General features: G+C 37.6%; 1 protein-coding gene across 1 annotated transcript in view; it reads left to right on the forward strand.

The window, feature by feature from the left end:
- Positions 1-13,092, forward strand: part of CCDC150 (coiled-coil domain containing 150) — an 87,063-nt gene that overhangs the window by 50,348 nt on the left and 23,623 nt on the right. The window contains exons 15-16 of the mRNA XM_056111966.1: positions 3,784-3,867; positions 7,497-7,604. Of these exons, the coding sequence (XP_055967941.1) occupies positions 3,784-3,867; positions 7,497-7,604 (192 nt within the window). The remainder of the gene's footprint in view (positions 1-3,783; positions 3,868-7,496; positions 7,605-13,092) is intronic.

The following is a 13,092-nucleotide window of genomic DNA, read 5'->3' on the forward strand; positions in this document are numbered from 1 at the left end:
TAAAGACTACATTCAGCATGCTTCTCCCACCCAAAAGGAGAGAGAGAACAAAGGGGAATGCCCTGCCATAGAGGTAGGGTGGGATGGGGGGGATGGGGGGTAGGAGGGATACTGGAATCCATGGTGGTGGGAAATAGGCACTGGTGGAGGGATGGGTATTTGTTCATTGTATAATTGAAACCCAAGCACAAAATTTGTAAGTCTACAACTGTACCTCATGGTGTCTCACTAATAAAAAGAAATAAATTAATAAATAAATAAATAAAAATAAATAAAAATCCTCTGGAAAAAAAGGTTATATTCATAATGGAATGAGGAGCAGCTAACATTAAGTATTGAAACTAACCCAGAGCAAAGGTTTTTAAATTCTTGTAGAAGTGATGAGTAGCATGAGCTTTAATTTACAGTGCTGACACAGACTACCACACTAGCTTTGCTTGAAGGCTAAACTTTTTTCATACATCTGTTTACATTTGCTCCCTCCGGACAACCTCATCTCAACTCTGCCTGATTCTTTTTTAATCATCTCTTCTTTCTCCCACCCAAGTGGCAGACCTGCGACCTTACCATATTAGTGAATGACAGATCTTGCCAGGAATTTAGTCATTGTTGATTTTCCTGTGACCTTACCATATTAGTGAATGACAGAACTTGCCAGCGATTTAGTCATTATTGATTCTTGCCTCCTAAACAAACCAGTAATGCCTCTCAGAGACAATCCAAACCTCACTTCCAACGTGCAGTTCTGTGTCCACATAAAATCTTTTCTGACTAAGTATATATGGATACCAGTGTTTATATTCCAAGGCATTTTTAATAATCTTAGCAGCTTTATTAAACCTATTGTCATTTAGTGCTAACAGTATACTTTTGTTACATGAGAGCGGAAACTCTCAATAAACTACCCTTCTAGTATAACAAATCAACCCCCTTCTAGTATAACTTACACTGTTTTTTGATATCTATATCAATATATCAATATATATATACAAATGCCCTACCCGCTGTACTATTGCTGTAGTTTTTCATTACTAAGGGAAGATTATGCTTCAGCTTAAATTACTATTTTAAAATTAAACTATCTCTGTACTTGGGAGAACCAGTGTAAAAACAAAAAACACTGGAGAGATACCACTGTTTCATACATGCCACTTCATACATCTGGAATCAAAGAGTCCTGAATTTTCAACTCTTGGCTCTGTTGAATCACACCCGGTGGTGCTCAGCTTACTGCTGTACTATTTGATCTGGGCAGGCTCTGAATACTTATGGCCTCTTCATCGTTGGGATCTTCCCCAGCTATGTAATTCACACAGCACACCATGCTTTCCCATGTGCGTGTATTACTAAGAAATAATAGATCAATTAGAAACTGATCTGTTCATGCATCTTTCTTCACGCTCTTCTAATGTGAGAATGGTAGTTCTTACTTCCACATCTTAAGATCATTCATTGCTTCCTGGTCTTCAATATATTATAATCACTATCATTTTTCTTTTCATGCTGTTTTTCAGATGATCTCTTAGTGTCTGTTTTGCTCTGCACTTTAATACTGTTTGTAGTATAATGCTGTTTATTTAAGCAAGGGTTAAGATCGGGTCTGTTTCCATAACTCAGTGTCTTAGTCACTTTTTACATAAGTGGTCTGTCTCCAGTGTTTTTTGTTTTTCCACTGGTTCTCCCAAATACAGAGATGGTTTAATTTTAAAATAGTAATTTATGTTGAAGCATAATCTTCCCTTGGTAATGAAAAAATGATTTTTTTGTTTCTCATAAATTCTATGTCGAATATAAAATTTTCTCCTCCACTTGGATGGTTTTCACTTACTGATGCATTAACATTCTCTTGAGTGGCATAAGGAAAATTTGTTTTTAAAGTATATTTAAAACATTAATGGAATTTCTCTATACCTATGCCTAACTAGAAGGGGTTTTATTGAAGGGAAGAGGTCCCATTTTTAAAAATCCTAAATAACTTATTTTTTAAAAAAGTTCAGACCACCTAATTTACTCCTCCAAAAACCTTTCCACATTCGAAGAAAGCAAACAGGGTTATTTAGAATTTTTTTAATTGTGACTTTTATAGTTGGCATACATTAGGTTAAATATAGTTTTTGGTGTTTTATATCTTCTACCTACACATTATAGTACACATTGAGGCACTGATTTATAGAACCTGGGGTTCAATTTTAAGTAGTTGGCTTTATACTTAACATACAGCCATTTTTAAAGCATTATTGATCATCTCTATAATTTATTTTCTGTTGAAGACTTGGTTGTTTTGAAATGAATGCTTTATTCCTATTTTTAGAAGTTTTAGAAAATAATCTTTTTTACCTAAGGAGTAATACTTAGTGATTAACAAAAACTTAAAAACTCTAAGTGTATGAAAATATAATTATAGATGAAATAAATATTAGATTTAGGAGCAGGAGTGATAGTACAGCAGGTAGGGCATTTATCTTACACATGGCTAATTTGGTTTTATCCCCAGCATCCTTCCCTTCCCTCCCTCTTCTCTCTTTTTCTTTTAGTATCTCTTCCTCTCCCTCCCCCTCTCCACTTTCTTCCATTTCTCTCCTCCCCACCTCTCCGTCATTCCCACAACTTATTTGTGAATATGATTTTAACATATATATGGTCAATATTAGTATTTTCAACTATTAAGATAAAACACTGAAATGCGATAGCACAGCGGGTAGGGCGTTCGCCTTACACGCGGCCAACATGGCCGACCGGAGTTCGATTCCTCCGCCCCTCTCGGAGAGCCCGGCAAGCTACCGAGAGTATTCGATATGCCAGACACAGTAACAACAAAGTCTCCAATGGAGACGTTACTGGGCCCGCTCGAGCAAATCGACGATCAACGGGAGGGCCTTTTACTGTGAGATACATTTAACAAAACTTTCATGTTTGAATTTCAGTCATGTAATGATCAAACACCCATCCCTGCACTAGTGCACATTCTCCACCATCAATGTCCCTAGTATAATTCCCCCTTTCCAACTCTTCCTATGTCCTCTATGGTACACAATTTCCCCCATATTCTCTCTCTACTTTTGGGCATTATGAAAACACTGAAATTATTAAGGGTGACTCCCCTAAAACTGTTTCTGAAAAAACAGTATGACAAAAATTTAATCAATGGAAAACAATTTTATGATTATTTTGTCTGAGTTTGAAGAAAAAGACATGAGGCAAAAAGTTCTTTTAGTTCTACGCCCCCCAAAAAAGTTTCTTTTTTTTTTTACCTTTTACTTTGGTTACTAAATATTGTGTAGTCAGTGTAATCATTTGAGTTTCTCATTTTCTTAAAGAACTATAGAATTCTCAGACATTTGCCTTGCATGTGGCCAACCCTGGTTTGATTATTCTGTCCCTCTCGGAGAGCCCGGCAAGCTACCAAGAGTATCCCGCCTGCATGGCAGGGCCTGGCAAGCTCCCCGTGGCATATTCGATATGCCAAAAACAGCAACAAGTCTCACAATGGAGATGTTACTGGTGCCTGCTCAAACAAGTCCATGAACAACTGGAGGACAGTGCCACAGTGCTACAGTGCTACATCTACTGATACAATAACTCCACATCTGGGTTGGATTCTAATGACAAAGGGATAATTGGTATAACAAAACTCAAGAACAGCAAATTCTCATACATTCAACAACTGTCTTTCTACGTGTTAGTTATTAGTACTGTAATGAACTGATTCCTGGTACCACAAAATGATAATAAATATGTCCAAGACATGCCTAGAAGTACTGATACCTACGTTTGTTTTACCAGATTGCCCAACAGCAAGTGGAAAAGGTCTTGGGAAAACTTATTGCAGGTAAAAATAAACTGGCATATGAAAAGGGACAACTACAGGTATGATTATTTTTATGTTCTTTAGTTTTATATTTTCTCTTCTATTTTTGTCTTGGGTAATATCCAGTTCCCAGAGCTCAGGGGATATTCTCAGTGGTGCTCAAGAACAAATCCTGGGATCCTGCATGCAAATCATGTGGTTCCAGCCTTTTGAGCTATCTTCCCAGTGTCTTGCTTTCTAATGTATCAGTGCTGACTGATCGCTTTGAACAAGTCTTTGAACCTCCTTGTACTTGTTTTCGCTGTTTTGTTTTGTGGGGAGGGTTCAGGGGTGGTGGTGTACACAAGAAGTGTTTAAGAGACCCAGGGTCCCCACCTGAGATTCTTGGCCAACTAGACTATTCTGGCCATGCTGCTGATGCTCAGGGAACATATGGTGGTGGTAATTGAATTCAGGTCCAGCATGTGCTAGGCATGCACCCTAAGTACTGCATGCTCCCCATCCCCAAGATGATTTTTCTTTTATTTTCTTGTCTTTTTTCTTTTCTTTTCTTTTCTTCTCTTCTCCTCTCCTCTCCTCCCCTCCCCTCACTTCCCCTCCTTCCTCTCTCTCTCTCTCTCTCTTTCTCTCTCTCTCTCTCCCCCCTTCCTCTCTCTGTCTCCCTCCTTCCCTCCCTCCCTCCTCCCCCTCTACCCTCTCTCCTGGCTTTCATATCACTTCTATAAAGAAGCAACCCTGAAAATTGGGACTCTGAATAGATTAGTGAATGGGACAATATTGTTGCCTGTGGGTTTCTTCCCTGCAGTAACCCGAATAGGAGGCTTGCCTCACATGGCGACTCTTGTCTTAAATCAACTTTGGTAAAAACACTGAAGTCTAAATTTGTGATTTTCAGCCTTAGCAGTATACTTGAACCACATGGTGATTTTTTAAAAAAGCCCTAATGCTGAAAATTAGATGATGACAGCCATTTACTTTCAGTAAATCATCAAAATCGAAAATTGTTGATTAACAATCTTTATACTTGTTTATCACTTATCAAATCATCATTTCTTCTATCCAAGTAAAACAGTTGCTAATGCTAAGATTTTGGTGGTAGACATGTATAGGCACAAAGTAAAATTCTTCAGTCTGGAGAGTTGGGGAGATAGCTCAAAGTGGTAGAGCCTATTCCTGGCACAGAAAAGACTCTGAATTTGATTCTAGGCACTGCATAGCATTGGAGCAGTGAACTGCCATGTCAGAACACAAAACATTCAGATTTCACTGCACTGCTGCAGTCTGGAGTGGCCCCCAGGCCTCAACATCTGACACACTTAGGGATACCACTACTTAAAAAACATTTTAAAGTATTTTTTAAAATAAAACGTAGGGGTGAAATACCCATATCCTCATATTAAGGCTTGGATCCTGGAGTGATTAAATCAAAATATGAGGGAGGTCTCTCCTAAGCTTCAATACTTTAACAACTCCCAGGTAAATCCAGTGTACTGTCATAGCTGAAGACTGTTGAATTAAATGGTATGAAGTCAAGACCCACTTAGGTTTGGCAAGCAGATTTCTGATTTCGTATGTAATTTCACCAGCATTTGCTTAACACATCAATATTAATCTCAGCTTGTCGGTTTAGGAGGTTGGGGTTATACAAAATAGTGCTATCAGACAAAATCAGGCATAAGCCATGCCAATAAATACTGTGTTGTATCCTAAAATAAAAACAATAAAATTGGTTGGCTTCTATTTAAGTGCTTTAAATATTTTCAGAGGCATTGATGCATTTAACATAATTGTCCATATTTTTGTAAGGTAAAGGTAAAGGCCCTCCCGTTGATCGTCGATTTGCTCGAGCGGGCCCAGTAACGTCTCCATTGGAGACTTTGTTGTTACTGTGTCTGGCATATCGAATACTCTCGGTAGCTTGCCGGGCTCTCCGAGAGGGGCGGAGGAATCGAACTTGGGTCGGCCATTTTGGCCGCTTGTAAGGCGAACGCCCTACCCGCTGTGCTATCGCTCCAGCCCTCATATTTTTGTAATCTAAAACAAGTTTTATTTTTCTTGAGTTTCATTTTATTTTCATCTTCAAAATACGGAAGATAAGTAAACACTTTTAGTGTACTTCTCACTGGGAAATATGGCCATCTGTATGACTGAGAACAAAAATTATTATGGCCACAGAACTTTCTTCTTAGTAAAATTATTGATCCCATTGGATTTATGATATTGATCTCATTGGATTTATGATTTATGATTTTTACCTTCTCTCAGCTTCCCTTAAGAAATAGATATAAGAATATAATATAATATATTAGATATTCTTATATATATTCCTATTTATATAAGGATATATATAAGAAAACTTTAAGTATTTAAGAAAAATAAATCAAAATAGACTTGAAGCCAAATTTTATTTTGGAATGCAATACTAAATTTATGAATTTTATATTACATAAACTTCTATATCTTAATTAGATAATCTTGGGGGGGTCATATTAATAATCTTAAGGAAAATACATGTCTATTTTCTGATTAATTTCTATATTAATAATTTAAGATTTTGTTATTCTTTAAAAATTGAAACCTTTGTGGGGCTGGAGTGATAACACAGCAGGTAGGTAGGGCGTTTGCCTTGCACGCGGCCGACCCGAGTTCAATTCCCAGCATCCCATATGGTCCCCTGAGCACTGCCAGGAGTGATTCCTGAGTGCAAAGCCAGGAGTAACCCCTGAGCATCGCCAGGTGTGACCCAAAAAGCAATAAATAAATAAATAATAAATAATAAATAAAAATTGAAACCTTTGTTTGTGGCTACAACTGGCAGTACTCAGGGCTTACTCCTGGCCCTGCACTCAGGAGTCACTCCTGGACTTGTCAGAAATTGCTGCCCCATGTACAGATATGGTTTAAATTTCATTCTCAATGCTGCTTAACATTAAATTATATTAATATGTCAAGCTGTATTTGTCCTTTCTTCTGTTAATATAAAAACAGAGTAATTGGGGAAAAATGTAAAAATGCAAAATTTGGAAATTTATGAATAAATATTAATATTTTAATTCCTCAATTGATCATTTTCTTCAAAAAGAAATATGTGAGTAGTCATTTTATTGAAAATATAATCAAGCATATAAGAATTCCATTAGAAAATTCCACTGAAGTCAGTAAACACAAGACTAAGTCTCCTTACATACAGACAATTTGAATAATTATCCATATTCAGAGTATATGAATGCTAAGTACCATAATTATATTAAATTTGAAATATATTACTTACAAAATCTCTTTTACATTCAGAGTCATGTCTTGGGGTCTCCATAAGCAATATAAATCAATTGAATTATCCCAATTTACATAAATGGATGTATATCTTTTAGCAGATGAGTTAAAAAGCATTCTTTGCATCATTTGAAAACTTTGTTTTTAAGGAGTCTCCTGCTGGGTTTTTTTTTGTTTGTTTTTGACCACACTCAGAGGTACTCACAACTTACTCCTGGCTCTGTGCTCAGTAATCACTCTGCCAGGGAATGAACCTGGGTCAGTGCAAGACCAGAGCTCTACCAGCTGTGCTATCACTTGGGCCCTGATTCTCTGATTTATTGCAAAACTCATAACATCATATTTTTTCCTTTTATAGTACATATATGTCATATATATATATATATATAGGCTTACTTTTTTTTCTTTTCCCTAGATAAGAGTTAAACAACTAGAAGAACAATTACATACCTTTACTGAAACCATTTTACAGAATGACCATCTCCGCAAGTTGAATAAGACTCTAGAGGGCAAATATACTCAGGTGTGATTATTTTGCTTTAATTTATGTTTAAGAAATTGGTGTCTTTCTCCCCATAAAACCATATAATTCCAAAAAGTATATTCTATCAATCCAACAAAAATTATATATCATACCCAGTATTTATATGTGTATACACACACACACACACACACACATATATATATCATACCCAGTAAGATATATTTGCTAGGTATGATATCTGCTAAGTAAAAAGAAGTCATAAAAATTAATTAAGGAGGATTGAAACTTTTGACTTGTTTATGTTCTATTTAAAAATTTAGGAATGTTCTAAGTAAAATTCATTTTAGAATAGAAAGTTAAGTTTTTCAGAAACAAAGTAGATTGTGTTATGAGGGTGTATTATTATAATTGGAAGCTCTTAAAATATTTTCATAAGGGAAGTGGGTTTTGGAAACGTTTGGTAGATGTGAAGAATAGGTATCTGGGGGTTGGAGCAATAGCACAGTGAGTAGGGTGTTTGCCTTGCATGCAGCCAACCCGGGATTGATTCCCAGAATCCCCTGAGCACCACCAGGGATAATTCCTGAGTGCAGAGTGAGTAGTGACCCCTGTGTATTGCCAGGTGTGACCCAAAAAGCAAAAAATAAAATAAAATAAAAATAAATAGATAAAAAAAGAATAAGTATCTGGATCTTTTTTTAAATTACAGAAAAATCCAGAACTCTATGACAAGGAACATTTATAATAATAGAAAACTTGGAAGTCATTTTAGTCATTTTAATTTCTTACCAGTCAGGATGATGGCTATTGCGGCTGAGATTCTTTTTATAAATTATGTAGCATTTTAACAAATGAATGAAAGTCAGACAAATATTAAAAAAAATAGTGGTGGGGCCAAAAAGATAGTATAGAGGTTAAGGTCCATACCTTAAATGTACCTGGCCCTAGTTCAATACCATGGGGTCCCCTGAACATCACAGGGTATAGCCCTGGAAGCCCCTTGACACATCTAGATGTAACCTTTATGGGCCCTGAGCACCACTAAGGTGGCCTTGGTGGTTGGCAATAGTGCAAGGCCTGAGCAGTACCATATCCTCAGGCCCTAGCTTTGAACTGTCAAGCGCAAATGGCTGAGAATTTCTGGGAATGACCCCATGGTCCCCTGCCTACATGAGAGGCCCAAAAGGGGAAACAAATTAGTGAAGAAAATTATCCAGGATTGTGAATTGAAATAAAGTGATTCATTTTAATTATTTATAAATATACCAGGCACGGGCTGGAATGATAGCACAGCGGTAGGGCGTTTGCCTTACAAGTGGCCAACATGGCTGACCCAAGTTCGATCCCTCCACCCCTCTCGGAGAGCCCTGCAAGCTACCGAGAGTATCTCGCCCGCTCGGCAGAGCCTGGCAAGCTACCCGTGATGTATTCGATAGGCCAAACACAGTAACAACAAATCTCATGATGGAGACGTTGCTGGGCCCGCTCGAGCAAATCGATGAACAACAGGAGGACCGTGACTGTGATACCAGGCATATAACTGAAAAAAACTTGAATAGCTTAAGCACACTTTAATAATTCTGTCTATAAATTTGTATATGTATTTCCCTGGTAACCGAGGAACTAGAATGTGTTTTCAAGAGGAGGGTTCTAACCACCTGACTAAACTAATAATTGATGAGGTCATAAAGTTGGTAAATATGCTGTCCTACAGGGAACTTGGATTAAATACTCTTTCTTCACTAGGACATATTTTTATTCAGTGATTTCTTTATTCTGAAAGCAAGGAAATACAATTTCAAATATATTTTCCATCTAAGCTTCATTCAGAACATTGTATTTTTTTTTTTAGGAAAGGGGGGCACTTGTTGAAAATAACTAGGTTTAGTTGACTTTATTCCTTTAAATTGGTAATGCCTCCAAGAAAAAAGAAGTCTCCAGAGAGACCTGCATCTTCAAAATTTTTTGAAAGCAATAGGCCTCGTATAAACCCTGTAAAGGAAAGAACTGCATCAGTTGGTTTGCCTGGTTTTATTTCACACGCTCCCCATCGTGTGACCTTTGCACGGAGCTTCCCTTCTGTGAACTCTTCCCAGGAGAGCGGAGACTCTAGAATCTCTTTAAAGACACTTTTAAATGCTATTAAAACCATGGAGGGAAGGTTGGAAGGTAAAATAGAAGTTCTTGCCTCAAGACCACTAATAAGTAATGAATCACCAAGTTTGCATATACGGGATTCGGTAAGTTAAGGCCATAAACTAAATCTTACAGAAATTTTAGTATTACTACAATGAAGAAAAGTATAGCAACTCAGATAATCTTCAGAGTCCAGAGAAATAGCAAAGAAATTAGATTCTCTTTTTCATACATAGGAGAAACTGACCAGGTCGTTTGAAACGATCATTTTACTATCATTGGGTTTTCTTGGGTTTATTGAGAGGAGTATAGGCCACACCTGGCAGAGCTCAGGCACTACTCCTGTTTCTGCTTAGGGACTTTATGAGGTGCTGGGGATTGAATGAGGGTTGACTGAATGTAAGGCAAGTGTCTTAAGCCCTGAACTGTCTCTCCAGGCCATTACTGAGATTTTTAAAAAATCTTTTTATTTGATAGCACTTGTTTTAAAAAATCAAAATGCCTAATTTTAACATTTAAGTCAATATGTTTGGATAAAGCCTGACACTAAAGTAAAAATATACTAATAGAAGCCAAACATTATTAGATATTTTCTAAAGAAAATATGATTACATCACTCTGCTTAATCTTAAAAATAGAAAGTATAGCATGGGGACATGGCTCAATCTATGAGGCCATGAGATTGGCACTACAAAAAAGGAAAAAAGCACTACAGCTTGATTTTTACAGTTGGCCATTTAGATTCTTCCATAAACATGTTTGTTTGACTCTTTAAATTTATTTTATAAATAATTTTACTTGTTACTTTTCTTGAACAAAATTAAATAGGCATTCAGACCTTATCAGTTGATATTCTTTATACCGTTCTTAAGTCCTTATCAAAAATTATTTTAAATATTATTTTTAAATGCTTAAGAAAGTATAGTAATGGTGCGGATGATAAGAGGAATAACATTCTTTGTTGCTTTGTGGTTGTGAAAAATGATCTAGCTTCCTATGAGGGTGACTTAGCAGTAATTATTACTGCTAACTGCACAAGGACCTCACTCTTCTAGGACTTTCCCCACAGAGATGCTAACTCAAACAGACCACATGTTTACAAAGTTACTTAGTACAATTTGTTAATAGCAAGAGACTAAGGAAACAATCACCCATATGACTGGCTAATGCTATCCATGATTTGGAATGATGCTTGAAAATATATCTCTATTATAGAGACCTCTAAAATTAGGTTTCAGGAAACAAGGTTTAGGGCCAAGAATGAAGCCCAGTGGTAAGGTACTTCCTCGTATATGTAAGAAAATCTTGGGTTCAATCCCTAGCACCACAAAAATGGATTTTTTAAATGGGGCTCAGAGGGCAGTGGGAAAAAACAGTGGTTAGGGTGCTTGCCTTGTACATGGCTGGCCCGAGTTTGACTTCTGGGAACACAAATGGTCCTGTGAGCCTATCAAGAGTAATCCCTAAGCACAGAGCTGGGAGTAAGCCCTGAGAACTACCAGGTATGATCCAAAAACCAAAAACCAAAACAAACAAAAAAAGGAGGGGGTCTATAAAAATATGCATAGTATTTTGCTACTTGTGTGCAAAAGGAGTGGAGAGCTTAAAAATATATATACAGTAACTCCTCCTTATGCTTAGGTTCTACTTTCCACAGTTCTGCAACGTAGCACTGTCTTCCTGTTGTTCATTGATTTGCTCAAGCGGGCACCAGTAGTGTCTCCATTGTGAGACTTTTTGTTACTGTTTTTGGCGTATTGAATATACCACAGGGAGCTTGTCAGGTTCTGCCATGCAGGTCGGATACTCTCGTTAGCTTTCCGGGCTCTCCTGCTGTGTTCACAGTTCAGTCACCCGTAATTAATGTAGTTTGAGGCAACTGATGTGCGTGATGGAACATATCCCCTACTCATAAGGGGCAAGAGCCGGAGAGGTGGTACAGCAGTTAAGGTGCTTGCATCGCACTTAGCTCACCTGGATTTGATCTGGCACTTCATATGGCCACCTGAGCCCTGCCCAAAGTGTTCTCTGAGAACAAAGCCAAGAGTAAGTAAGTCCTAAGCACAGTCAGGTGTGGTCCCCAAATTGAAAAATCATAGAAGGCAGAACTGCTTTGTATATTTATTCACTTGACAAGCATAGAATATCTCAGTTGAGTCATAGTAGAATGGCATCATAATTGTTGATGATGTAAACTGCATGACTTGAGAAAGTTTTCGCTTTACCTTTTTGTACTTTAAGAAGAATGTGTGAAAAAAATGTGTGAGGGTGAGGTAAGAACTCAAAGGACTGGGGCTTTATGGTTTATTTTTGGGGTCCCCAGATTAACCTTCAACACCTTGGGTCCCTGAGCCCTGCCAGTGACCCCTGATCTCTCTGAACCTGGAGTAATTCCTGCCCTCGTGGTGTACCTGAAAAAATAAAACAAAACAAACAAACAAAAAAAACAAGAACAAAATGGTGTGAGCACCAGGGATAAGACTACAGTGCCATGCATGCCTCATTTACGTAAGACCCAGCACTCCAAAAGGAAAAAAGATGGTTAATATTCTACATACACAAAATTTTCATACTCAGACCGTTTCATTTTCAACAGAAGCAAAGTAGAGAAAGGATATTTTCATCCTTTGATGAAAATTGGTATTCAGCCAGAGAAGCCAAAAAGATTCTTTGTTCTAAACCTCAGGCCACATATAGCAACCAAAATGGATCAGAGCCCTAAATATAAGACCTAAACTTCAAAACTTCTAGGAGAAAACATAGGAGAAAAATCTTTGTTATCTTGGATTACACAAAGATTTCTTAGATTTTGATCCAGAAAATATATACATATAAATGAGCACTTTACTTCCCTCAGAGACATCTGATATTGGGATGACACCTTGCAGTGGTGGTCAGGGGCTACTGTCAGTCAGCTCTGGTCTTGGAGTTGCTCCTCACAGTGCTTGGAGACCTTGTGGTACCAGGGATCAGCCCTGGTCTCTAGCATGTGAAACGTGTTTAGCTCTTTGAGATGCCTTAATGGCCGTCAGAGATATTATTAGGAGAGTGAAGAGCTAAACTATATTCTCGATGGGCTAGAGTGACAGTGTAGAAAGTAGGGTTTTTGCTTTGCCTGTGGCCAACTTGGGTTCAATGCCCGGCTCCTGTATGGTCCCCAGGACATCACCAGAAGTGATCCCTGTGCACAGAACTGGAATAAACCCTGAGCACCAGCAGATATGGCCCAAAGTATAAACTACAGTCTCATACATACTTTCAAATCTCCTATCTGACAAAAGCCTTATCTCCAAAATGTTGTTAAAACCTCAAAAATCACTATAACGAAAACAAATCCAGTTAAAATGCCTAGAAAAGTATTCATACAGAATTCTAATAAACATGACTTACT

The sequence above is a fragment of the Sorex fumeus genome, unplaced genomic scaffold, assembly GCF_029834395.1.
Source record: "Sorex fumeus unplaced genomic scaffold, SorFum_2.1 ptg000014l, whole genome shotgun sequence".
NCBI classification, from domain to species: domain Eukaryota; kingdom Metazoa; phylum Chordata; class Mammalia; order Eulipotyphla; family Soricidae; genus Sorex; species Sorex fumeus.